The sequence below is a fragment of the Sus scrofa genome, chromosome 10 (genome assembly GCF_000003025.6).
Source record: "Sus scrofa isolate TJ Tabasco breed Duroc chromosome 10, Sscrofa11.1, whole genome shotgun sequence".
Lineage (NCBI taxonomy): Eukaryota > Metazoa > Chordata > Mammalia > Artiodactyla > Suidae > Sus > Sus scrofa.
This window is the reverse complement of record NC_010452.4, coordinates 13,365,632-13,389,834: the sequence shown is the minus strand read 5'-3', so window position 1 is coordinate 13,389,834 and position 24,203 is coordinate 13,365,632. Positions and strand designations below refer to the sequence as shown.

At 44.6% G+C, this 24,203-nt stretch overlaps 1 protein-coding gene across 1 annotated transcript in view; it reads right to left on the bottom strand.

The window, feature by feature from the left end:
- The window catches only part of DNAH14 (dynein axonemal heavy chain 14), a 341,496-nt gene continuing 317,630 nt past the window's right edge, over window positions 338–24,203 (bottom strand). Inside the window, exons 78-85 of the mRNA XM_021064261.1 lie at window positions 22,679–22,866; window positions 18,396–18,556; window positions 16,889–17,085; window positions 11,627–11,739; window positions 10,026–10,165; window positions 6,661–6,824; window positions 1,161–1,307; window positions 338–575 (exon numbers count right to left, since the gene is read on the bottom strand). Of these exons, the coding sequence (XP_020919920.1) occupies window positions 360–575; window positions 1,161–1,307; window positions 6,661–6,824; window positions 10,026–10,165; window positions 11,627–11,739; window positions 16,889–17,085; window positions 18,396–18,556; window positions 22,679–22,866 (1,326 nt within the window). The 3' untranslated portion in view covers window positions 338–359. The remainder of the gene's footprint in view (window positions 576–1,160; window positions 1,308–6,660; window positions 6,825–10,025; window positions 10,166–11,626; window positions 11,740–16,888; window positions 17,086–18,395; window positions 18,557–22,678; window positions 22,867–24,203) is intronic.

Genomic DNA, 24,203 nt, shown 5'->3' with positions numbered 1-24,203 from the left:
TTAGGGGCAGAATAGGAGCTACAGCTGCTGGCCTGCACTACAGCCCAGCAACATGGCTCTGAGCTGCATCTGGGACCTACACCACAGCTCACCGAAACTCCAGATCGATCCTTAACCCACTGAGCAAGGCCGGGGACTGAACCCATATCCTCCTGGACACTACTTAGGTTTGTAACCTGCTGAGTCAGAGCACGAACTCCCATAGCTTGAGGTTTCCATGTGCAGGAGGAAGGAAGGGATGGCATCATCCAGTCTGGCTGAACCCACAGATGTTTTCATGGGGATGCTGCCTACACGTGAATGTCTTAAAAGGTGAAACTCTGGTTAGAGTCAGAAATGACATGGTTGGTTATGGAAATTTATTTTTCATCCTTCTCACACAGCAATGCAACCTGCAGTGTGATCCAGTGACTAGGAGGTTTCTTTGTGGATAAATACACAGATGTTAAAAAGTTTGAGGCTAGGCCAGCAGTTGTCCAGGTCCTTGACCTTTCAGGTGTCTGGTAGACTGGGCATTCAAAGGTGTAGAGTTCGGACTCCGTCTGCTCAGGAGCATTTGGACTTTCAGTAGAAATCTAAAAAAAAACCAAAAAAATCCAACAGTCAACTTGCAAAGCTCAAGCAAACCAATGATCCATATTTTCTTTATTTTAGATTTGGGAGATTTGCTACAAATGGAATACATTTAACATTAGGTGGTTATGTTACTGCATATGGAAGTTATGCCTGGATAATTTAATTTTTTTTTGTCTTTTTTTAGGGTTGCACCTGTAGCATATGGAGGTTCCCAGCCTAGGGGTCGTTATCAGAGCCTCAGCTGCTGGCCTACACCACAGCCACAGCAAGGTGGGTTCTGAGCCACGTCGCCGACCTACACCACAGCTCGTGGCAAGGCCGGATCCTTAACCCACTGAGCAAGGGCAGGGATCAAACCTGCAAGCTCATGGTTCGTTAACCACTGAGCCATGACGGGAAGTTCGTTATAGCATCTATGTTAGATTTTAGCAATATTTTGTGCTCTTTGACATGTTTGCTGTCTAAAGCATGTCATCCAATTTACCTAGTTAAATAATAAAGAACGAAGAGTACAAGGAATGGTTTGTATTATGGAGGGAAAGCTCAGGGGCTTATGACTAAACGATACACATTTAAGCGGTTACCTTTGTTGGCAAGAAGTGTATTTCAGGAAAATCACAACATATCTCACAAGGCAGTGAGTCTTCCACTATTTTTTCTTCATGATTCCACCTTGCCCCCTCAATGAATAAACCAAAGATGTGAACTCCATTGTGTGTGGGGTCCATGCCCTACGATCAAAGAGAGGGGGTGTCAGTGGGGCCCAGGTGAGAAGTTTTCTTTGATAGAAGCTGCATCTGGAGGAAGGTCAGGGAGAAGGCCAGACAGGAGGTAGTGCACCCCCTGCCAGTGCAATATGGGACCACCCCCGCCCAAGGCCTGTTTTCCCAGCTTCTTTTCCTACTCTAGGTGCTTAAGCAATCTGTAGGCTTTGGTCTACATATGATGATCCTGAATTGACAAATATTTCAATTTCAAATAGAGTAAAACTCCCAATTTTTAGAATATTATAGCCCTTAGGCCAGGGTCTGTTTTATTTATTTACTTATTATTTTATTTATTTTAAGGACCACACCCATGGCATATGGAAGCTCCCAGGCCAGGGTTAAATTTGGATCTGTAGCTGCTGGCCTACACCACAGCCACAGCAACGCCAGATCCAAGGTGTAATATCTGCAACCTATGCTGCAACTTGCTGGATCCTAACCCACTGAGTGAGGCCAGGGATACTAGTCAGGTTCTTAACCCCCTGAACCACAATGGGAAATCCAGGCCAGGGTTTTAGAAGAAAGCAAAAACAATTACAAAAAAAGTCAGTTTTCTAGCAAGATAGTCGAGTAGCAAGACCCTGAGCTCACCTCTTCCCACAGTTACCCTACTTACACTGAGGTAGGCGACCCACAAACGGGAGGATAATCACAACTGCAGAGGTTCTTCCTAAGGATTGAGTGGTCTGAGCCTCACATCAGGCTTTGCAGCCTGGGGCTCCTGGCTTTGAAGGCCAGTGGGCTGATCTATGGGAGAACCAAAGGGTTGTAGGACCAGAGACTCACTCACTCTCATGCTCTGAGATCCAGCTCTGAGACAGCAATTTGAAAGGAACCTGGGTAAGACCCATTTCCTGATCTTGAAGAAACCGCCCTGAAGGTAGAAGGCAAGTGGGACTCCTCCTGGGGACACAGATGCTGGTGGCAGCCAATTTGTGGAGCTCTTTGTACTGTGAGGGCTCTTGTGCTGGCAATGGCATTTTGGAGTCCTCCTGGTAATAGTTTATTAGTGCCAGGGGCTTACCTGCTCACCAGCCAGTACCAGGACTCCTGGGTCCCACAGCCTACTGCCCCAGGACCCAGATGCCCAGGTTTGGAGCCAGTCCTGCTTACCAGTGTGCCCAAAGTAGTCAGCCCCACCACAACAGAAAGGCCCATGTGGTCCACCTAGGGTGCACTCCTAAGCATAGAGAGCTAGTGCTCAGATGGGAGTGTGCAGCTGGGCCCTATAGGATATCTGCTATTTAATGCCACTTCTCCAAGAACAAGAAACATAATCAACCTGCCAAAGACATAGAAATTAACATGCAGAAAGGCAAAATGAGCAGACAGAGGAATATGTTCCAAATGAAAGAACAAAACCCCAGAGAAAGAACTAAGTGACATGGAGAGGAAAATGTAGTGGGGAGGACTAAAAATGCAGGGTTGTTAGAATGCATGTGAACTTAAGAAATCATCAACTTTATATATATCACTATAGTAATCACAAACCCAAAACAGAAGGAAATCCACCGTAACACTAAAATAGTCATCAAACCTGAGAGAGGGAAAGAAAAAAAAAAGACTGCCAAACAATAAAGTGGCAATAAGTACATACCTGAAATAATTACTTTAAATGTAAATGCACTAAATGGTCCAACCAAAAGACAGAGTAGCTGGAGAATAAAAATCAAGACCCATGTACATATTGCCTATAAGAGCTCACTTCAGATCTAAAGACACAGACTGGAAGTGAGAGGATATAAAAAGGTATTCCATCCAGATGGAAATGAAAAGAGAGCTGATGTAGCAATACTTATATCAGACAAAAGAGAATTTAAAATAAAGACTGTAACAATTGACAAAGAAGGGCATCACATAGTGACAAAAGGATCACTCCAACAAGAAGATGTAACAACTGTAAATATGTATGTACCCAGTATAGAATCCCCTAAATCAGAGAGCAAAGAGTAACAAACTTAAAAGGGAGAAATTGACAGTAAAACAATAACGGTAGGGACTCTAGTACTCGACTACATCAATGGACAGCTCATCCAGACGGAAAACCAATAAGGAAACACTAGCCTTAAACGAGGAATCTGAGCAGATGGACATAATAGCTATTTATAGACCATCCCATACAAAAGCAGTAGAATACACATTCTTTTCAAGTGCACATGGAACATTCTTCAGGACAGACCACATGCTGGGCCACAAAACAAATCTGAGAAAATTTAAGAAGACTGCAGTCATGTCAAGCATTTTTCCTACCATAATACTGAGAGACTAGAAAGCAAGTACCAAGAAAAAACCCTGCAAGACACAAACATGTGGAGGCTAAACAACAGGCCATATGTGAGGCTAATTAACCAATGGGTAACTGAAGAAACCAGAGGAAATTAAAAAATACCTTGAGACAAATGAAAATGGAAACACAACAACCAAAATCTATAGGACGTCACAAAAGCAGTTCTAAGAGAGATGTTTATAGTGATACAAGTCTACTTCAGAAAATGAGAAAAATCTCAAATAAACAGACTAACCTTAAACTTAAAGGATCTAGAAAAAAACCCAAACACAAAGTTAGCAATAGGAAAGAAATAATAAATGTCAGAGCAGAAATAAATGAAATAGAGACTAAATAATAGAAAAGGTCAATGAAACTAAGAGCTAATTCTTTGAAAAATACCACAACATCAATAAACATTTAGCCATTCTCACCAAGAAAAAACGAGTTCCCATTGTGGTGCAGCGGAAATGAATCCAACTAGGAACCATGAGGTTGCAGGCTGGATCCCTGGCCTTGCTCAGTGGGTTAAGGATCCGGCGTTGCCGTGAACTGTGGTGTAGGTCGCAGATGCGGCTCAGATCTGGCATTGCTGTGGCTCTGGCGTAGGCTGGCGGCAATAGCTCTGATTAGATTCCTAGCCTGGGAACCTCCACATGCCACAGGTGTGGCCCTAAAGAGACAAAAAGACCAAAAAAAAAAAAAAAAAAAAAGGAAACAATGAGAGAGGGCCCAAATAAAATCAGAAATGAAAGAGAAGTTACAAATGACACCACAGAGGAATTCCCACTGTGATGCAGTGGGATTGGTGGCATCTTTTTGGAGCGCTGGGATGCAGGTTTGATCCCTGGCCTGGCACAGTGGGTTAAGGATCTGGCGTTGCCACTGTTGCAGTGTAGGTCACAACTGCAGCTCAGATCTAATCCCTGGCCTGGGAACTCCATATGTTGTGGGGTGGCCAAAAAATAAAAACACAAAACAAATGACACTACAGAAATACCAAGTATCATAATAGAGTACTGTGAACAATCACATGCCAGTAAAATGGACAATCTAGAAGAAAGGGGTAAATTTCTAGAAATGGACAATCTCCCAAGACTGAATCAGGAAGAAACAGAAAATATGAACAGACTGATTACCAGTAATGAAACTGAATCAGAAATCAAAACCTCTCAACGAACAGAAGTCCAAGACCAGAAGGCTTCACGGGAGAATTCTACTGGATATTAAAGAAGGATGGTTCAGTATCTAGCTGGCTCGCCGATGTTAATCAGCCATAAAAAAGAGTAACATCCTACCATTTGCAATAACATGGATGGACCTAGAGGGTATTACGCTAAACGAAATAAGTCAGGCAGAGAAAGACAATTGCTATGATTTCACGCATATATGTAAAGACGAATACTGTGTGATTTCACCTATATGGAATTTAAAAAACCAAATGAACAAACATAATAAAACAGAAACAGACTCATGGGAACAGACATACAGGTGGTTGCCAGAGGTGAGGGGGGTTAGGATTGAAAATGTTAGAATAAGGTGACTATGCGAAAAGACAACCCACAGAATGGGAGAAAATCTTTGCAAGTGAATCGACTGACAAGGGATTAATCTCCAAAATTTATAAACAACTTCAGCAGCTCCATACCAAAAAAACAAACAACCCCATCAAAAAATGGGCAGAAGATCTAAGCAGACAGTTCTCCAAAGAAGACAAACGGATGGCCGAGAAACACATGGAAAGACGTTCAACATCACTCATTATTAGAGAAATGCAAATCAAAACCACGATGAGGTACCACCTTACACCAGCCAGAATGGCCATCATCCAAAAGTCTACAAACAATAAGGGCTGAGAGGGTGTGGAGAAAAAGGAACCCTAGTACACTGTTGGTGGGATTGTAAATTGGTGCAACCACTGTGGAAAGCAGTATGGAGATTCCTCAGAAAACTAAACATAAAACTACCATTTGATTCAGCAATCCCACTCCTGGGCATCTATCCAGAGAAAACCGTGACTCGCAAAGACACATGTACTCCAATGTTCACTGCAGCACTATTTGCAATAGCCAAGACATGGAAACAACCTAAATGTCCATCGACAGAGGAGTGGATCCAGAAGAGGTGGTACATATACACAGTGGAATATTACTCAGCCATTAAAAAGAACGAAATACCAGCATTTTTAGCAACATGGATGGACCTAGAAACTACCATGCTAAGTGAAGTCAGCCATACAATGAGACACCAACATTAAATGCTTTCACTGACATGGGGAATCTGAAAAAAGGACACAATGAACTTCTTTGCAGAACAGATGCTGACTCATAGACATTGAAAAACTTATGGTCTCTGGAGGAGACAGTTTGGGGGGTGGGGGGAATGTGCTTGGGCTGTGGGATGGAAATCCCGTGAATTTAGATTGTTATGATCATTATACAACTACAGATGTGATAAATTCATTTGAGTAATAAAAAAAATAAGGTGACTATGTGAGGTCATGAATGGTATTTAGCTCATTGTGGTGGTCATTTCACAATTTATATTTATATGAAACCGTCAGGTTATACACCTTAAATATATGCAATTTTTGTCAACTGTGCTGCAGTAAGTTCAAAAAGAGAAAAAAGATGAATGACAGTTAAAAAAAAAAGAATCAGATTTCACCGTGTTCGAATTTGTCACGTACTTCTACCACTGTGGCAATGTGAAATGCCCACGTCACCTTCAAATTCCCAGCTGGCAATGGGGTAATTATAAATGTAATTAGTAATGGGGTAGTTATAAAGTTCATTTGTTGTATTTATTTAAAGCTTTTATTCCTTTAATCCATTTAATTTATTTATAATTCTTTCCACCTCTGAGGGAGGTGGTGTGTGATGGCATCTAAGCTTGACAAGGGACTGCGCCATGCTTGTGCTGCCCATCTCGTGCCCGGCATGGGGCCTGGCTCGTGGTGCATGAGGCATAAAGGTTTGCTGAGGGAATGATTGATGGACTGATTGAATGAATGAAAGATTACTCTTTCCAACCTCTGAAGTACTCAGGTACCTTAAAGGCTCTCCTGACTATGTTGAGTTTCTTCTGGATGATGACGGAGAACTCGTCGTCTTTGAGGTCAATGGGCTCAGAGATCACGTGGTGGGTAAAAGTGAGGGCGTCTGTAGAGATTCCTTGGGCCCTTCCATAGTCTTGGAGAACCGAGATGAGAAAGGCTTTGGAGAAAAACAAATACCAACGAGGTCCTTGTGAGTCTCGGGGATCTGGGGCTGGGCACTTCCCAAAGCTTCCCGTGGGGATGAGCAACACTGATGTCTCAAAGGCAGAGAAGGACGGAGAAGAGTCAGGAAATGCAAGCGGTGCGTGTGCGCCTGGGTGGGTGGGAGGAGAGTGGAAATCCAGCCACCTCACTCAGGCCTGGGTGACCGAGGAGCCCGGGCAGCTCCTGAGCCTCCTGGGGAACGCGGGCTGCTTTGTAGGGGCAGTGCTCCTCCCGTATTCAGTCGAGATATAGAGGCGCTATAGAGCCTGGGATCTTACCCACTTTTGACCCCATCTGGGTTGATCCCTCATCTTCCTGGCGATAAACATCGGTCCCAGGGGCAAGGACAAGACCCAAATGTGTCAGAGCCTTGCTCAAGAAGTGACATATGGACATGGGGAAAAGGAGGCTCTCTTTATTCTGGAATCACTAAACTGCTTGTGGTCATTTGGGTCATTTTTTCCCTTGGTTGCAGGGAGAAGGGCTGTGTGCAGCAGAAAAAAAAAAAAAAGAGACCAAGATATAGTGGAAATGGAGCTAAGATAGGAGGAGGCAGGCTGAGAGGGACACAGAGGACCACTGACTCCCTGAATCCAGCCATGCCTGAAGCCAGAACCCCTTGGCTTCCTTTCTACTTTTATGCCCTACGACTTGCTCTCTTTGGCTTAGGAAGGTTTGGACTGCGTTCTGTAGCTTGATACCAAGATCCCTAACACGGCCCTTAACTCTTCTTGCCACCTGCTCCTCTAGTCCATTCTGCACAAATTGCCAGCTGAGTGACTCCATTCTACTTCCGGATCAAGGAATGCCCCTGCCCAGAAGCCACCACACCAGCGCACACAGAGTGAATCTGAGTTTCCTTAATTTGGTACTTAAAACCCTGCTGTATCTGGAGGTCTCCTCTCCTCTGCTGTTACCGAGATACCTACTTGGACAGAGCACCTGACCTGGTGTCTTTGCTCCTACCATCTGCCCAGGATGCTCTTTCTCAAATTTCCCTGCTATTCTTCAAGGCCCAAGGAGCCATCTCTACTGGCCCAGCCAGAAGTGACCTCCTCTGTGCCGCTCTCAGAAGGCTGAAGGCTCCAGGAGACAAACCCTGGCTTTTGATGGCCTTTGTGCCCATGGCAGCAGCTGTCACCCTGCGGCCTTGTCTGCGTGCTCCGTGACTGCTGGCCGCACTGCCTCTGTCCAGCCCAGACACATGTCCCGCGCTCCAGGCCTGTGTAACGAACTGCTCAGCGGATGCGGTGTCTGCACTCTCCCAGCATCTCAATCCTGTCACGACTCTCCTTTATCAGGTTGCTCCTGCTCCCGAGTTCCCTATTTCAGGAATGACATCAGCATCTTTCCAAGCCAGAAACCTGGGAGTCATGCTTAACTCCTCCCTCCCCCTCACCCATCCTCTCAAACACGGAGTCCAGCTGGTTCTGCTTCCTGTCCTCCTAGTCAACGACTTCCTTTCTATGCCACTAGCACTGCCCTGCTCCAGGTCCGCACCAAAGCAGAATCCCAGGAGACTGGGACTCAGACTCTCCAATCTACCCCCGCCTTCTTCCAAGTGCAGCCATCAGACCTGTTGTGTGTGTGTCTCCCGCCCCCAACCCCCGCCCCGGCTGGAGCACAGTCCCCCATGGCCTCCCCACTGCTGGGGGAGGGAGCCAACCCCCTGAGAGACTCACTGGGCCCCTGGGAGGCGGCCCGCGCTCATCTCTTCAGTTTCCTCCTACCCCATGCTCCCTTTGCGGGCCTGCTCTGGTCATGATGAACATTTGGTTTTTCTAATGTGCTTTTCCTCCTCTCACCTCTGAATGGTATTCCGTCTAATAAGAATACTATTCCCAGTTTAGTGCAATGGTTAAACCTGTGAATTTCAAGTCAGACAGGCTAAGTTCAAATCTTGGCTCTGTCACTTATTAGCTGTGTGACTTTGGACAAATTACTTAACTTCTCTGTGCCAAGGTTTTCTCATCTAAAAATAGGAATAATAGGAGTTCCCGTCATGGCTCAGTGGTAATGAACCCAACTATTATCCATGAGGATGAGGGTTTGATTCCTGGCCTTGCTCAGTGGGTCAAGGATCCAGCATTGCCACGAGCTGTGGTGTAGGTCACAGACGTGGCTTGGATCTGGTGTTGCTATGGCTGTGGTGTAGGCTGGTGGCTACAGCTGTGATTCAGCCACTGGCCTTGGAACCTCCATATGCTGTGGGTACAACCCTAAAAAAGACAAAAACAAAAAATAGTGATGATAATAGTAACAACGCCCTAAGATTATCATGAGAATTGAATGACTTAATATATACAAAGTCCCAGAACTGTGCCTGGCACCGGGTATACTAAGCACCAGCGGTGTTAGTCATACTCCTATTCTGTCCCCGCCTGGATAACACTTAAATGGCAGCAAGCCTCAAGTCTCAGCAGTTATTTCCTTAGTGGCCTTCCCCAACCTTTAGTTTAGATCCCCTTGTTTTATGCTCCAAAAATATTCATTTATTATATTCATTCAGAAAGATCTTCGTTCTTCAAGTATTAATGAGTTTTTTCGACGCTGGGGGCCACCTGAGGTGCTAGGAATGCAATAGGGAATAAGAACAGACCGAGTTCCTGCCTCTTTGCAGCTCGCAGACTTGTGCTGCCCCTTACAACCCCCTACACCTCTGCTCACACAATACTGCAACGTGTCTGCTTGGCTGTCTGTCTTTCCTGCCGGATGGGGCCTAGGACCCAGCAGACATTTATTCATTAATTCCTGTTAAATGAATAAATGAATGAAATGGCTGAAGCACAGACTCGACCCCCTGGGTACGTACCCATGTCCAGGAATCCTCCCTTCGAATGCTGGAGGGGCCTTGGGGAGGGGTCTAGTGTTGCTGGCCTCTGACGTCATAGAATCAATGGCCCAGACATGAGGAGGTGAGACGGGGCCAGGGTGCAGGTGGGGTCTGATCAGGATGTGGGTCTCCTCTGGTGTGAGGAGGTAGGGGAGGGAGGAGCGAGACTGCTCTAGCGCATGCAAGAGGCCCTGGTACTTGCCGGGCACGGGGGCTGTCGCGGGGGCCTCTCATTCTAGGGGGAGGGCGGGGAGTTCTGGAAAGGGACTGGGGACAGAGGCCTGGGGCAAGCACAGGGCTGGGCTTGGTTCTCATGCTCACCTTGTGGAAAGAAGAAAGCTGGGAGCCAGTATCGTGCAGGAAATCCTTCAAAGAACTCATTCTTCTGCTCAGTGGGGTGTCTGGGGTGGTGGCTGGGTGACGGGGCAGGGTGCTTCCAAGTGGTGACGAGTCTCATATACCTAGTGGGAGGCAGAGCACAGGTGGGCGTGGTTAAGGGCATAATAACTGCACATTTTCAGGTGATCTGAGCATTTTCTTCCAGCCCCTCCAAGGTCTCCCCTTTCCTTTTCATCCAAGCTTTCCCTATCTCTGGACCCTTGTCCTGTATTTAGTGGAAACCAGCTGTGACTTTAAGGCCGCTGAGACCGCAGAGCACTAGAAGGCTATGCATTTGGTAACAAGGGATGTTATTCCAGCAGGAATCCTGGGCTGGGCCTTGTGGGATCTTGGGGATCACTTTTTAGCTACTGCCTCTTCTCCAAGAGGATAAACGGCACCACTCACTTGCAGTTCAGTGGTGTACGACACAGTTTGGTACAGGCTTTGGAACTAGAGTTTCTGGGTTCGAGTCTCAATACTTCCACTCTTTAGCTGTGAAACCGTGGGCAAGTTACTCCACGTTATTGTCCCTCAGTTTCCTCATCTCTAAGATGCGGGTGATGGTGTTCCCACTGTGGGAACTATACAAACCCGACTAGTATCTGTAAGGATGCAGGTTCCATCCCTGGCCTTGCTCAGTGGCTAAAGGATCCTGCGTTGCCGTGAGCTGTGGCTATGGTGTAGGCCAGCAGCTACAGCTACAGCTCTGATTCGACCCCTAGCCTGGAAACTTCCATATGCCACGGGTGCAGCCCTAAAAAGGCAAGATAAATAAGTAAAATAAAATGGGAGCGATAAATAACAGCACCTATTCCATATCATACGGTAACTATGAGAACTGAGTTCATACGAATAAAGCACTTAGGCAAATGCTTGACACTGGGTGAGACACTCATCAGTGTGAGCTATTCTCATGCCTTTTAAATTATCTTGTATTACGTATTAAACACATCGAAAAATGATATGTAACTCATCTTTCTTCCTTTCTTCTTTCTTTTAGCTTTTTAGGGCCACATACAGGGCATAGGGAGGTTCCCAGGCTAGGGGTCAATTCTGAGCTGCAGCTGCCGGCCTACACCACAGCCACAGCCACGCCAGATCCAAGCTGTGTCTGTGACCTACACCACAACTCACTGCAGCGAGGGATCCCTGACCCACCGAGCGAGGCCAGAGATTGGACCTTCGTCCTCATGGAGCCAGTTGGGTTCATTTCCGCTGGACCACAACAGGACCTCCTCATTTTTCTTTCTTTTCACATTTCTTCATGCTAATGTCCCAAGACACAGTGTAACAGAATAGAAAGAGGAACGTACTAGGTTCTGGTTCCAGCTCTGCCTCCCAGGGCAGAGTGACCTTGGAGGAAACTCTCACCTTCTTAGGTCTCCATTTCCTCCTTCTAAACTGAAAAGAAGAATCCCTCCCTTGCTGAATTCACACGGCGCTGTGAGAACCCAAAGAGGCCAGGCAGTGAAAGCACACTGTAAACTGTTCAGCTCACAACAAAAACGAGGGAAAGAGTGTGATGCCACCTTCAGACATACCGGTGATGTATCGCCGTGTGAGCCATTTTGGCCCAGGTATTAAAGAAATTCAGTCGCTGGATGAGGTCATTCACCCACGAACCCAGGGGTTTACTTGACTTGTAGGCGTATTTCTGTTGGGATTTAGAAACAGGCACATCATTTTTTAAAGATTTGTCTTTGGGACCATTAAGAACATAGCTGCAAACTTTGGTAACAGACTCGATTGCTAGGATAAATAACTTGCCAAGATGATGCTATTTTCCCACTGCAAGTACTTAACAAGAAATCGGAAAACTATTTGCCAGGCAAATCAGCATTATCTTAACGGTGCTTTGGATGAAACCCCCGCAAGATTCCATCCGAGCCAGTCTTCCGCCATCCTTCTCAAGTTCTTAGTCCATCTCCTTTCTTGTCCCCCCACCACCCCTTTCCCTTCTCTGGGAAGATGGCCTTCACAGGCCATCAGGCATAAGTCATCTCAACTCTCTGGCCGGCCCCTACGCAAAATTCTATAGCCTATCCACTATCTCTTTTGCCTCCTCTTTTCCTTGAGTCCTGAGTCAAGCCAGTCCCTGTCCCTGTGCTCTGCAAAGCCCTTCTGCAGTATTTTTTCTTTTCTGTAGCTTGAGCTTTCCATTTTCCATCCCTTTATTAGCACACTCTTCTATCTTAAATACATAAACCACCCCACACTCAATCCTACTTGTTTGATCTTCAACAAAATACCAAACTGAATTCAAGAACAAATCCAAACATCATCAACAGTGATCAGGAGTTCCCACTGTGATACAGTGGATTAATGATGTGGCTTGTCTCTGTGGAGGTGCCAGTTTGATCCTGGCCCAGCACAGTGGGTTAAGGGTCTGGTGTTGCTGCAGCTGTGGTGCAGGTGCAGCTCTGGCTCGGATTCGATCCCTGGCCTGGGAACTTCCATATGCTATGGGTGTGGCTAAAAAGGGAAAAAACAAAACAAATAATGATCAAGTGGGATTCATCCTTGGGCTGTAAGGATGGTTAAACACATGCAAATCAATAAATGCGATACACTACAACATGAGAATGAAGGATAAAATCCTATAATCACTTCAATAGATGCAAAAATGCATTTGGAAAAGTTCAACAGCTTTTTCATGATAAAACCTCTCTACAAATTATGTATAGAAGGACTGTTTCTCAGCATAATAAAGGCCATAAATGGCAATACAGCTAATATCATACTCAATGGTGAAAAGTTAAAAGGCTTTTCTCTAAGATCAGGAACCAGATGAAGATTCCCACTCTCATCATTCTATTCAACATAGTACTGGAAGTCCTAGTCATAGCAATTAGGCAAGAAAAAGAAATAAAAGTCATCCAAATTGGAAAGGAAGAAGTAAAATGTTTCTGTGTTTGCAGAACACATGACATAGTATTAAATGAAGAAAATCCTAAGGACTCCACCAAAAAACTGTTAGAATTTATAAATAAATTCAGTAAAGTTGCAAAATACAAAATTAACATACAGAAATCAGTTACATTTCTCTACAGTAACAACAAAGTATCTGAATGATAAATCAGGAAAGCAATCTCATTTACAATAGAATCAAAGATACAATCTTGATAAAAAAACTGAATGCAGAGGTCCCATTGTGGCTCAGCAGGTTAAGGACCTGCTGTTGTTTCTGTGAGGATGCAGCTTCGATCCCTGGCCTTGCTCCGTGGGATAAGGATCCAGCAATGCCACAAGCTGCGGCAGAGTCACAGATGAGGCTTGGATCTGGTGTTGCCAAGGCTGTGGCATAGGCCACAGTTGTAGCTCCAATTTGACCCCTGGCCCAAGAACTTCCACATGCTACAGGTGCAGCTGTAAAAAGAAAAAAAAAGCTGAATACAAACTGAGATGAAAAATTGAGATGTAGAGTCTGCAAACGTCACACATTTAGAATCGTGTGACTTCAGAGCTTGAAAGGATCTTAGGGATCCTCAACTCCAATACCCTGTTTTACAGATATGGAAGCTGAGGAGCAGAGAGGCCTCACGACTTACTAAGAAAGCTAACTAGTGAAAGGACTGGGATTCACAGGAGTTCAGAGTTAAGTTGGAATACTCTAAGTACAGTTACATACGGCCAGGACAGGGGCATACCTGACACAGTGACAGGAGCTAAACTAGCCAGGGAGAAACATCTGGCTTGGACAGCTGGTGGGGGGGCTGTAGTGCCATTCAGAGAGGCAGTGGGTAGAAAGAGAGGCTGTTTGAGGACAAATGCTAATACCCTGATTTGGACGTGAATCATCCAAATGATGGATTGCTGCAGCTTGGGACAATGCTGGATCCTTATCCCACCGAGTGAGGCCAGGGATCGAAGCTGCATCCTCGCAGAGACAACGGCAGGTCCTTAACCTGCTGAGCCACAGTGGGAACTCTGCATTCAGTTTTTAAGTATTATAATTGTCATTACTTTCTCTAACCCCCGTGTTTTCTAGACAGGTTTTAAGAATTACTGATTTTTTAAATCGAATATTCTTTAAATCCTATAGTGTGCTACAATTTTCAAAAGTTCCACACACTTGATTTCACATAATCCCATAATAACCCTTTCTCCTCCCACATCCCTAAACTCCCCTCCCTTCTTCCCTTTCCCCACTGGTAACTACTAGTTTGTTCTTGATCTATAAGGCTGGGTTTTTTTGGGTTGTTGTTTAGATTCTACATATGATTTTACACAGTATTTTTCTTTCTCTGTCTTATTTCACTTGCATAATGCCCTCTAAGCCCATTCACATTGCTTCAAATGACAACATTTCATTCTTTTGCTGGCTAAGTAGTATTCCATTATGTGTGGGTATGTGTATGCACCACAGCTTCTTTAGCCATTCATCTGTTGATGGATACTTAGGTTGCTCCTATACCTTGGCAATTGCAAATAATGCTGCTGTGAACATTTATGATAAGTTTTTGTGTGGATACCTGTTTTTTAATTTCTCTTGGGAATTTCCCTAGGATTGGAACCGCTGCATTGAGGGATGGCTCTATGGTTAACTCTTCGAGGAACATACAGGTTGTTTTCCAAAATAGCTGCACCATTTTATTGTGAGCAGTCTATCAGGGTTCCAATTTCTCTATATCCTTGCAATATTTACTGTCATTTGAATTTTTTATTTTATCCATCCTGGTGGTTGTAAAATTATATCGCATTGAGGTTCTGGTGCGCATTACCCTGATGAATGACGTTAAGCATCTTTTCTCGGGTCTGCATACATTTTGGTTACAAATAAATGTTAGCAAGTAGGCAAATTCACAAAGATGTAATTCATGAATAATGAGGGCTGACTGCATTTGTGTGGGTCTGCATGTGTGTGATTGTACCATTATTTTTAGCATTACCCTGTGGATGCTTATAGCTCCAGTTCATTCACTTCCATGATTGTATAGTCTAATGCGTGAACATACCATGCATTTATCCATCCTGCCATGACACATTTGAGTTGCTTCTAGAATTTTACCATTATCAACAATAATGTTCTGAGTATTTTTGTACATGTCTCTTGATACCCAAGCACAAGTTTTCATACTTTTTATATAGCTGAGGTTATGCTGCATATGCTATTTTGAATCTTTAAAGATTTCTTTATTCACAAAGCAATACGGATTTCTGCAGGTTCATTTTGCTATATCTATGTGTAAGTTAAAAAAGATGTATATTGTTTGGAATTCATTGAACTTCCATCAATTCCTGAAATTCTTAGCTCTAATCCCTTTAATTATTGCCTCTGCTTGATCCTCTCTCTTCCCTCACACCAAACTTCAATTAAACTTATGTGAGACTATTTCAGTTTGCCCTCTCTGAATCTTAATAGCTCTTTCAGAGTTTCCATTCTTAGTCTCTTTGGGCTACATTCTGGGTATGTTCTTAGGATTTGTGTGTGTGTGTGTGTGTGTGCGCGCGCGTGTGTGTGTGTGTGTGTGTGTGTGTGTGTGTTGGGGGGGCACTCTAGAATTTTTTCTGGCCTAAAGAGACAATTTATTGCCAGGGAGCAAGAGGGTCAAAAGAGGCCAGAATTTTGCAGCCAGTACATACTTCACCCCCAACTTTACAAAAGAAACTTTTACAGCCACCAGCCCTCTGCATAAGGGCCATCCCCTCAGCCCCTCATCTGACTATACACAGCTGCCTGGCTCCCTCCAGGCCCTGGTTCACAGCAGGCCTAGGCCTGCAGCCAGCTGACCTTGGAGCTGACCTGAGCCCTGAGCTCTCCTTGGTGCTGAGCACCAGCTGGCCCCTACCAGGCCTGTCCTCTCCTTAGGGACTTGTCCTCAGTCCCATCTCCCTTGATGTACCTCTTGGGGGCCCCAGCGGGAACAGAGTGGGCTGGCTGCTAGCTTTTTTGGCACTTCCAAAATTTTTTTTTGGCCACATCCACATTACATGAAAGTTCCTGGGCCAGGGATTGAACTCATGCCGCGGCAGTAGCCAGAGCCACAGCAGTGACAATGCTGGATCCTTATCCTGCTGAGCCACAAGGGAACTCTGATGGCACTTCCAAAATTTGAACTTGTATTTCTGGGATCTAAAATATGTGCCTTGGAGATTCCATTGTGGCTCAGTGGAAACGAATCTGACTAGTATCCATGAGGACGCAGGTTCGATCCCTGGCCTTGCTCAGTGGGTTAAGGATTGCTGTGAGCTGTGGTGTAGGTCACAGATGTGGCTTGGATTTGGCATTGCTGTGGTGTAGGCCAGTGGCTACAGTTCTGATTCAATCCCTGGCCTGGGAACCTCCATAGGCTGCTGGTGCTGCCCTAAAAAGACCAAAAAAACAAACACACAAACACACAAGATAAAACATATGCCTTTTTATAAACACATGTGTAAGCATGTGTTTTATAGAAGTATACATATATATGTTTTTATAATCATTGAAAATGACATACTGCTCTGAAACTTAAAAAAATTTAACATTAGAGAACTTTTCAGGATGTCAGCACCTAAGTTATTATTTGGATATATCATAATTTATCTAACCAGATTACTATTAATAGTTATTCAAAATTTTTCAGCTTTATGCTCTTATAAATAGCCCTGCCCCAAACACATCTTGCATACATTTAGGCAGAATTGCCAAACTGCCCTCTAAGAGACTTTATGACTATAGACTCATACCAAAAGTAGGCCAGCATCTTTTAACGGCTGCATAACATGTCATCAGGTAGATATACCATAGGTAACTTACCCCCCTCCCCGGAAACCAGGACTTTTATTTCAATTAAAGAAGTAAATAGGAGAGAATCGTTGCTTACCTGCCACAAGGCTGGCACTCTCGTGCTAAGAAAAGAGTGATATATTTCTTCTAATTCTTGGTTGAGGATGATCTCTCCTTTCACAGCAAGCTGAAGGTCTTTCAGAGATTTATGTACAACACATAATAACTTATCAAATCTCTCAATTTCTTGGATCAAAAAGGTTAGCAAGACACAGTGGATGAAGGGATCATAGCCTGGATTGAAAAAAGAGATAAAATAGTGATGCCTTTCAGAGAAGAGATGAAACTTTACATGGACAGACACAGGCTTTGGGAGTTCAAGGAGGTTCCTGTGTCTAGCCCAGGGATTGAAAAATATTAGCTGCAAAAAGCCACTTAGTGACTATTTCCGGCTTTGTGGGCCACACAATCTCTGTCACAACTCAACGCTCCCCCTGTAGACTGGATGCAGGTGAAGACAGTAGGCAAAAAGATAAGCATGGCGGTGTCCCAGTAAAGCTTTATTTGTGGCACTCCAATTTGAATTTCATGTAACATTTGTGTGTCACAAAATATGCTTCTTCTTTGGATTGCTTTCAAACATTAAGTAAAAACCATTTTACCACGTAGGCTGTACACAAACAGTGGGCTGGACTTGGCCTCCAAGTGCTAGTGTGCCCACCATGAATCCTGACTTGATTATAGTAACTATTTTCGCAGACTACTGATCAACATTTGCTCCAAAATAAATCTTTTTAAAGGGGTAGATAGGAGTTCCTGTCATGGCTCAGTGGTTAACAAATCCGACTAGGAACCATGAGGTTTCGGGTTCCATCCCTGGCCTTGCTCAGTGGGTTAAGGATCTGGCATTGCTCTGAGCTGTGGTATAGGTCGCAGATGCAGCTTGGATCTGGCATGGCTGTGGCTGTGGTATAGGCCGGCAGCTGCAACTCCAAATGGACCCCTAGCCTGGGAACCTCCATATGCCTTGAGTGCGGCCCTAAAAAGACAAAAAGACAAACAACAACAACAACAACAAAAACACCAAACTTTAAAGGGGTAGACAATGGATGTTGAAAATTTAACTGGACAAATGACTGCGGGCCAACGCCTTGGCGCCTTGGGGCTGGGCCTGGAACCAACTCTGGACAATGGGGTTTGCTCCGTCTCCTCTGGGCCTGCCCTCCCTCCTTCCCTCCCTCCTTCCCTCTAGTTCCTCAGAGTTGTGCCATCTCCCATCAGAGGCCCATACAAACCCCTCTGCCCAAATCGCTCTTCCAGAAAGAAGGCAGAGAGGCAGAAAGAACACAGACCCAGAAGCTCCGTGGAGCCTCTTAAGCTGCGCAGGTCCTTTGGGGTCGCTCCCTTATGACGTCGTCACTGGCCGCCCCGCCGCGCTCCTCTGCGCTCAACTCCAGGTGCGGGGAGAGAGGGCGGCGGCAGGGCGTTAGCTGCCCAGCTCACGCCAGCCTTTTTACTTCTGTGCGCCCTTCTGTCCTCCTGATGCCAGCGTCCCTTCCCAAGGAGGCTGGAGGGAGGGGACGATGTTCATGTCCCACGCTTACCTTTGAGATTTTTACAGACAGACTCCCAAATGGGGCTGAACATGACACACTTCAATGTGCCTGGAGTTCCAGCAGATTCTTCTTTCTCCACGGACAGTGGCAGCCGCGTTAGCATGTCAGCTAAAATTTCCATCACCAGCTTATCATCACTCTGCTCACCACTGCGAAAGAAATCAAGAGAATGAGATACAGACCCGTGGACCCCAGGAGGGTCCTCGATTCAGGGCCCACCTGACAGGTACATGCAGCTTTACGGGGCCACCAAACCAGGACAGGGAAACTGCGGAGTTTCATTTTACACATGAGAAAACGACTCAACGCCCTTTAGACATGTGCGAGCGAATAGACCTTTTTGACGTTTTCTCTGAAAAATAGTCATCTGAATGCAGCCTCTGCAGGAAGAAAGTCCCAAGACTGAAACGCAGAGGAGGAGGCACCCAGAGCGAGCATAGGGTGGAGGAGGTTTAGAAGGTACTCAGCCGCACGTCACCTTTCTCTGCGCACACATGGAGCGCTTCTAGGCAACACACTTTGCGCAGCGACAGGACAGTCGGACAGTCGGACAGTCGGGGTGGGGTGGGGGCGTCAGGGTGAGACCACGCAAAGCCACAAACATTTTAAAACTGGAGGAGCTCTCTGAAATCCCTTACAGATGAGGAAACCAGGGTTCAGAGAGGCAGGAGCTCCCTGAACGGCAGACGAGGAGACAGTGGGGCACGTGTCTTTTGAGTTTCCTTTCTCCTTTATAGACTGATGGGAGCTGGGTTTTCAGCCAACACCCCAGGTGTCACATGGTCCTTCAAAGTAAGTGATCATCGGATGGTAAAGCCATGTCCTTAGTTTAATAGCGCTGTCTGCCAGCCAGTGACGACTCACATGGAGCAATGTGTTTCCCTACTTTGTTGTTATGCTTGGTTTTGGACTTTAAAGTGGGGTTACTCTGTGGAATTCATCCAAGGTGGCTCTCAAGGACTCAAAACATCAAAAATTTTCAAAAATCAAACCTGTCTTCAAAGTGCAAAGATGTGCTACCACGGAAAAACTTATCTTGATCCTTCAAACCAGGGCCCATGGACAAGTTTCTCAAACTTTTTGAGCCAAGGCAGCAGAATTGCAATAATCATAGCCTCCCCAAATGACCAAAGGCACATTAATACACATATTTGATATGCTTATTAAAAGCATCTCCTTAATAATCATCTAATTTCTTACTGGTGTATTCGTTGAATGCCAAAAGTGTGGAATTAATCTTTAGAAGCGAGGGGCCTGCAGGAAATTCAACCTGATATTCTGGGGTCATACTGGGGGATTTCCCACCAGCTCTTCTTCTTTCTTTTCACAGGTTTCCTTCTATGTGGAAGATGGTTAGTGAAACGAGAGCCCAGTGCGTGAAATCAGAGTTCAATGATCCTATTTTGTGTCAGTAGAATGGCCTGCAAAGATATGACCACATGGCCAAAGCTATTGCCACAATCCAATCAGATGTCAGTTTTCTTTTTTTTTCTTTTTAGGGCTGCACCTGAGGCATATGGAGGTTCTGAGGCTAGGGGGTCTAATCAGAGCTCCAGCTGCTGGCCTACACCACAGCCACAGCAATGCTGGATCCAAGCTGCATTTGCGATCTACACCACAGCTCATGGCAATGCCAGATCCTTAACCCACTGAGCAGTGCCAGGGATTGAACCTGCGTCCTCATGGATGCTAGTCAGATTCATGGGGTTAAGGATCTGGTGTTGCTGAAGTATATGTTGAGCTGTGGTATATGTTGCAGGTAAGGCTCGGATTGCGCGTTGCTCTGGCTGTGGCGTAGGCAAGAGGCTACAGTTCCGATTCGACACCTAGCCTCAGAACCTCCATATGCTGTGGGTGTGGCCCTAAAAAAACAAAAAACAAACAAAAAAAGCCAAAAAAAACTTCAGAGATCAGCTTGTGACTCTAATTTTAAACAGATAATTGAGAAATTGATTTAAGTTGAAGATTTTAAGTTGAAATCCAGCTAAATTGATATAACATTGGAAAACATGAGAAAATTTAAGATTCATCATATTTATTTGTTCAACTATTATAGGAATTTCTAAAAGAATTGAAAAGGTCTGGAAGCCAGATAGTTGAAGTATCATTAACTTTATAATGAATGTTAACATATTTGAAAGTATATAATCAGGTTTATAAATGGAAATAAACACTATTCAAAGGTCTTTTAAAAGTGTTTGTTATAATTTGTCAGACTTATAAATTAAAAAGTTAGATTTCTAACTGAACTTAAATGCATAAGGAACTGATCGTATTCCTAGCACAGCCCCCTGAGGGAGGTTTTGCTATTATCTCTGATTAAAAGATGATGAACCTGGGACAGAGAAACTTTTTCCCTCCTTTTTATGGCCACATGGTGGCACATGGAAGTTCCTGGGCTAGGGGTTGAATCTGACTGCAGCTGTGACCTACACCACAGTCATGGCAACACCAGATCTGACCACATCTGCAACTTATGCCACAGCTTGAGGCAACGCCAGATCCTTAGCCCACTGAGCAAGGCCAGGGATCAAACCTGCTGCATCCATCACAGACACTATGTTAGGTTCTTAACCTGCTGAGCCACAGCAGGAACTCCTGGGACAGAAAAACTTAACTGACTTCTGCTGGTTCACAAAGCCAAGTGATAGAGGTGGGATTTGAAGCCAGGCATAGCAAGGAAAGTAGAGGCACAACTGTGCGTGCGTGTGTGTGTGTGTGTGTGTGTTACTTACTTCTTGAGCAGATATGCATGAACATTCTGGGAGATGTTTAGAAATAGCAGAAACACAATTCTGTTGGGACAGGAAGAGTAAGAATATCTGTTTGGCAATCAAGCCATTGAGGGCTTAAGCCATGTAGTTCTGGCGTAAAACATGATACTATTTTTATAGTCACAGGCTGGGGAGGCCTGAGAATTTGGGCTACGCATGTTATACCATTTAAACTTCACAACATGGAGTTCTTGTTGTGGCTCAGTGGTTAATGAACCAGACTAGTATCCATCAGGACATAGGTTCAATCCCTGGCTTCACTCAGTGGGTTAAGGATCCAGCATTGCCATGAGCTGTGGTATAGGTCGAAGATGTGGCTCGGATCTGGCGTGGCTGTGGTTGTGGCTGTGGTGGTAGTTACAGCTCTGATTCTACCCCTAGCCTGGGAACTTTCGTATGCCTTGAGTATGGCCCTAAAAAGACAAAAGGGAAAAACGAAACAAAACAAAACTTCACAACAGCCTTGAATGGAAGGCAGGTATTTTCCCCAGTTATGGAGAAGCAGGAGAAGGATACTGAGGCAGTGTGACCTCGGATACGGAGCTAAGAGCAGATGTCATCTACACAGGCATCTAAAAGCAGGGCTAGCTCCTCTGAGCACCCTGTCCTCGCACTTGCTATGATGCTTATTTTTCCCTGTCCTATAGAAGTAAATATAATACTTCACATGTATGCAAATTCAGCTTAAAAATTCACTCATCAGGTACAATTAATTCAGTCACTCGCTCAGCAAATATTTATTGAGAACCTACTACATGCCTGGTAATTACACAGGTACCGTGCCTGTGTGCACTCCTGTGCATGTAAACTTGCTTCCCTGTCATTTGGAGAATTTAGTTTCTGTATTTTTAGACTGTATTTTTCTTTTCTATTCTTTTCCTTTTCTCTCTCTCTCTCTCTTTTTTTTTTTTTCTTTTTTTTTTTTTTTTGCTCTTTAGGGCTGTACCTGCAGCATATGGAGGTTCCCAGGCTACGGATCTAATTGGAGCTACAGCTGCTAGCCTACACCACAGCCACGGCAATGTGGGATCCTTAACCCACTGAGCGAGGCCAGGGATCGAACCTGCAACCTCATGGTTCCCAGTTGGATTTGTTTCCACTGCAGCAAAACAGGAACTCCTCTTCCTTTTTTTTTCTTTTCTTTCTTTTTTTTTTTTTTAAACATGAGCTTTATGAAAGATGAAACACAAATGGACAATAAATATGTACAATGTTCAATCTTACTAATATACAGTGGATCACAAATAAAAACAGATCATTTTTTCACTTAGTATCTTAATAAAGTTTTTTTTGACACTCCTCCCACAGTGATTCAAATCATTTTTCTTTTTTCATTATAGTTGGTTTACGATGTTCTGTCAATTTTCTACTGTACAGCAAAGTAACCCAGTCACATGTTTATTGAGACTGTATCTTTCTCTAAGTTCAACACTGTATCTCTTCAAATGGATATTTGATAATTTTCAATTAGTATTTTTTTTCCTAGTGACTTCTTACCTGAACACGAGGCTGGTGGTGGGTCTTGGTTGCATGGCGATGAGAGTATCAATGAACTTCTGGCCTTGGATCTCCCTATAGCCCCTTGTGGCCTCAGGGTGTAATTCTAAGAGTTCAGGAGGGTCGTCGTCAGGTAAGGACTGGATGATGCGTATGTAATCCTTCATGCTTCCAGATGTTGTCACTGGCTGATGCATGAAAATTTAAACCCCATTAGTTTTTGCCTACTGATGTATTTACTTTTGGTAATACATGAGAATGACATTCCGCCATGAAATTTTATACAGTATTTCATTCTTACTTGTTTGGTGGTATATTCTAGACACTTCTGTCAAAAACTGCACGGGGGTTATATTGTACAGAGCAGCTGCATGACAGGCACATATATCTTTCTCTATGGTCTTTCTATTCTGTTCCATTGATCTGTATTTCTCTTTTGGGGCCCGTACCATAATATTTTGATAACTGTAGCTTTGTAGTATTGTCTGAAGTCAGGGAGCCTGATTCCTCCATTTCCGTTTTTTTTTTTTTTTTTTTCCCCAATATTGCTTGGGCTATTAGGGTCTTTTGTGTTTCCATACAAATTTTAAAATATTCTGTTTTAGTTCTCAATAGACATTTCTCCAAAGAAGACAGAGGGCCAACAGGCACATGAAAGAATGCTTAACATCACTGATTTTTAAAGAAATGCAAACCAAAACTACAATGAGGTCAGAATGGCCATTGTTAACAAGTCAGAAAATAACAAATGATGGAGCCAGTGTGGAGAAGCAGGAACCCTTCTTCACTGCTGGTGGGAATGTAAATTGGTACAATCACTATGGAAAACAGTATGGCGGTTCCTCAGAAAACTAAACAGAGAACCACCACATGATGCAGTAACAATGCAGCAAGGATATGTGTTGGTGCAGTTTTGTTTGTGAAGAGTAGATTATAAATTCATTCAGGAGTTCCCATAGTGGCTCAGCGGAAATGAATCTGACTAGTATCCATGAGGACGCACGTTTGATCCCCAGCCTCGCTCAGTGGGTTAAGGATCCGGCATTGCCGTGAGCTGTGATGTAGGTCGCAGATACAGCTTCAATTCAACCCTTTAGCCTGAGAACTTCCATATGCCTCAGGTGCAGCACTAAAATGCAAACAAAACAAAACAACCCTCTTACCCAAAAAAACAAACAAACCAAAAAAACCCCCAAAATAAAAAACAACTGAGTCCTAATCAAGGAATTGTAACTTTACCCATTTGGACTCCTGTGGACTAGTGAATGCTCTGTACCTTCCATTTCTCCATCTTTGAAGCGCAGAGTCTACAGAGGCACCATCACTGCGTGTGGTGTGCATGGTGGTGGCTGGGGTGGATCAAGTGTCTTGTAAGGCAAAGATCTTCACATGAAGAGGAACCACTTAGGGGGTTCCATCTGAGGACCTGCACCCAAAGGGCCTCATCTGCTCTAGGACCCCACAGGATCCCTGACCCCCAGCCTGTAATGAACGAGGACTTGCGGGGGTCTGGGAGAGGGTGAGT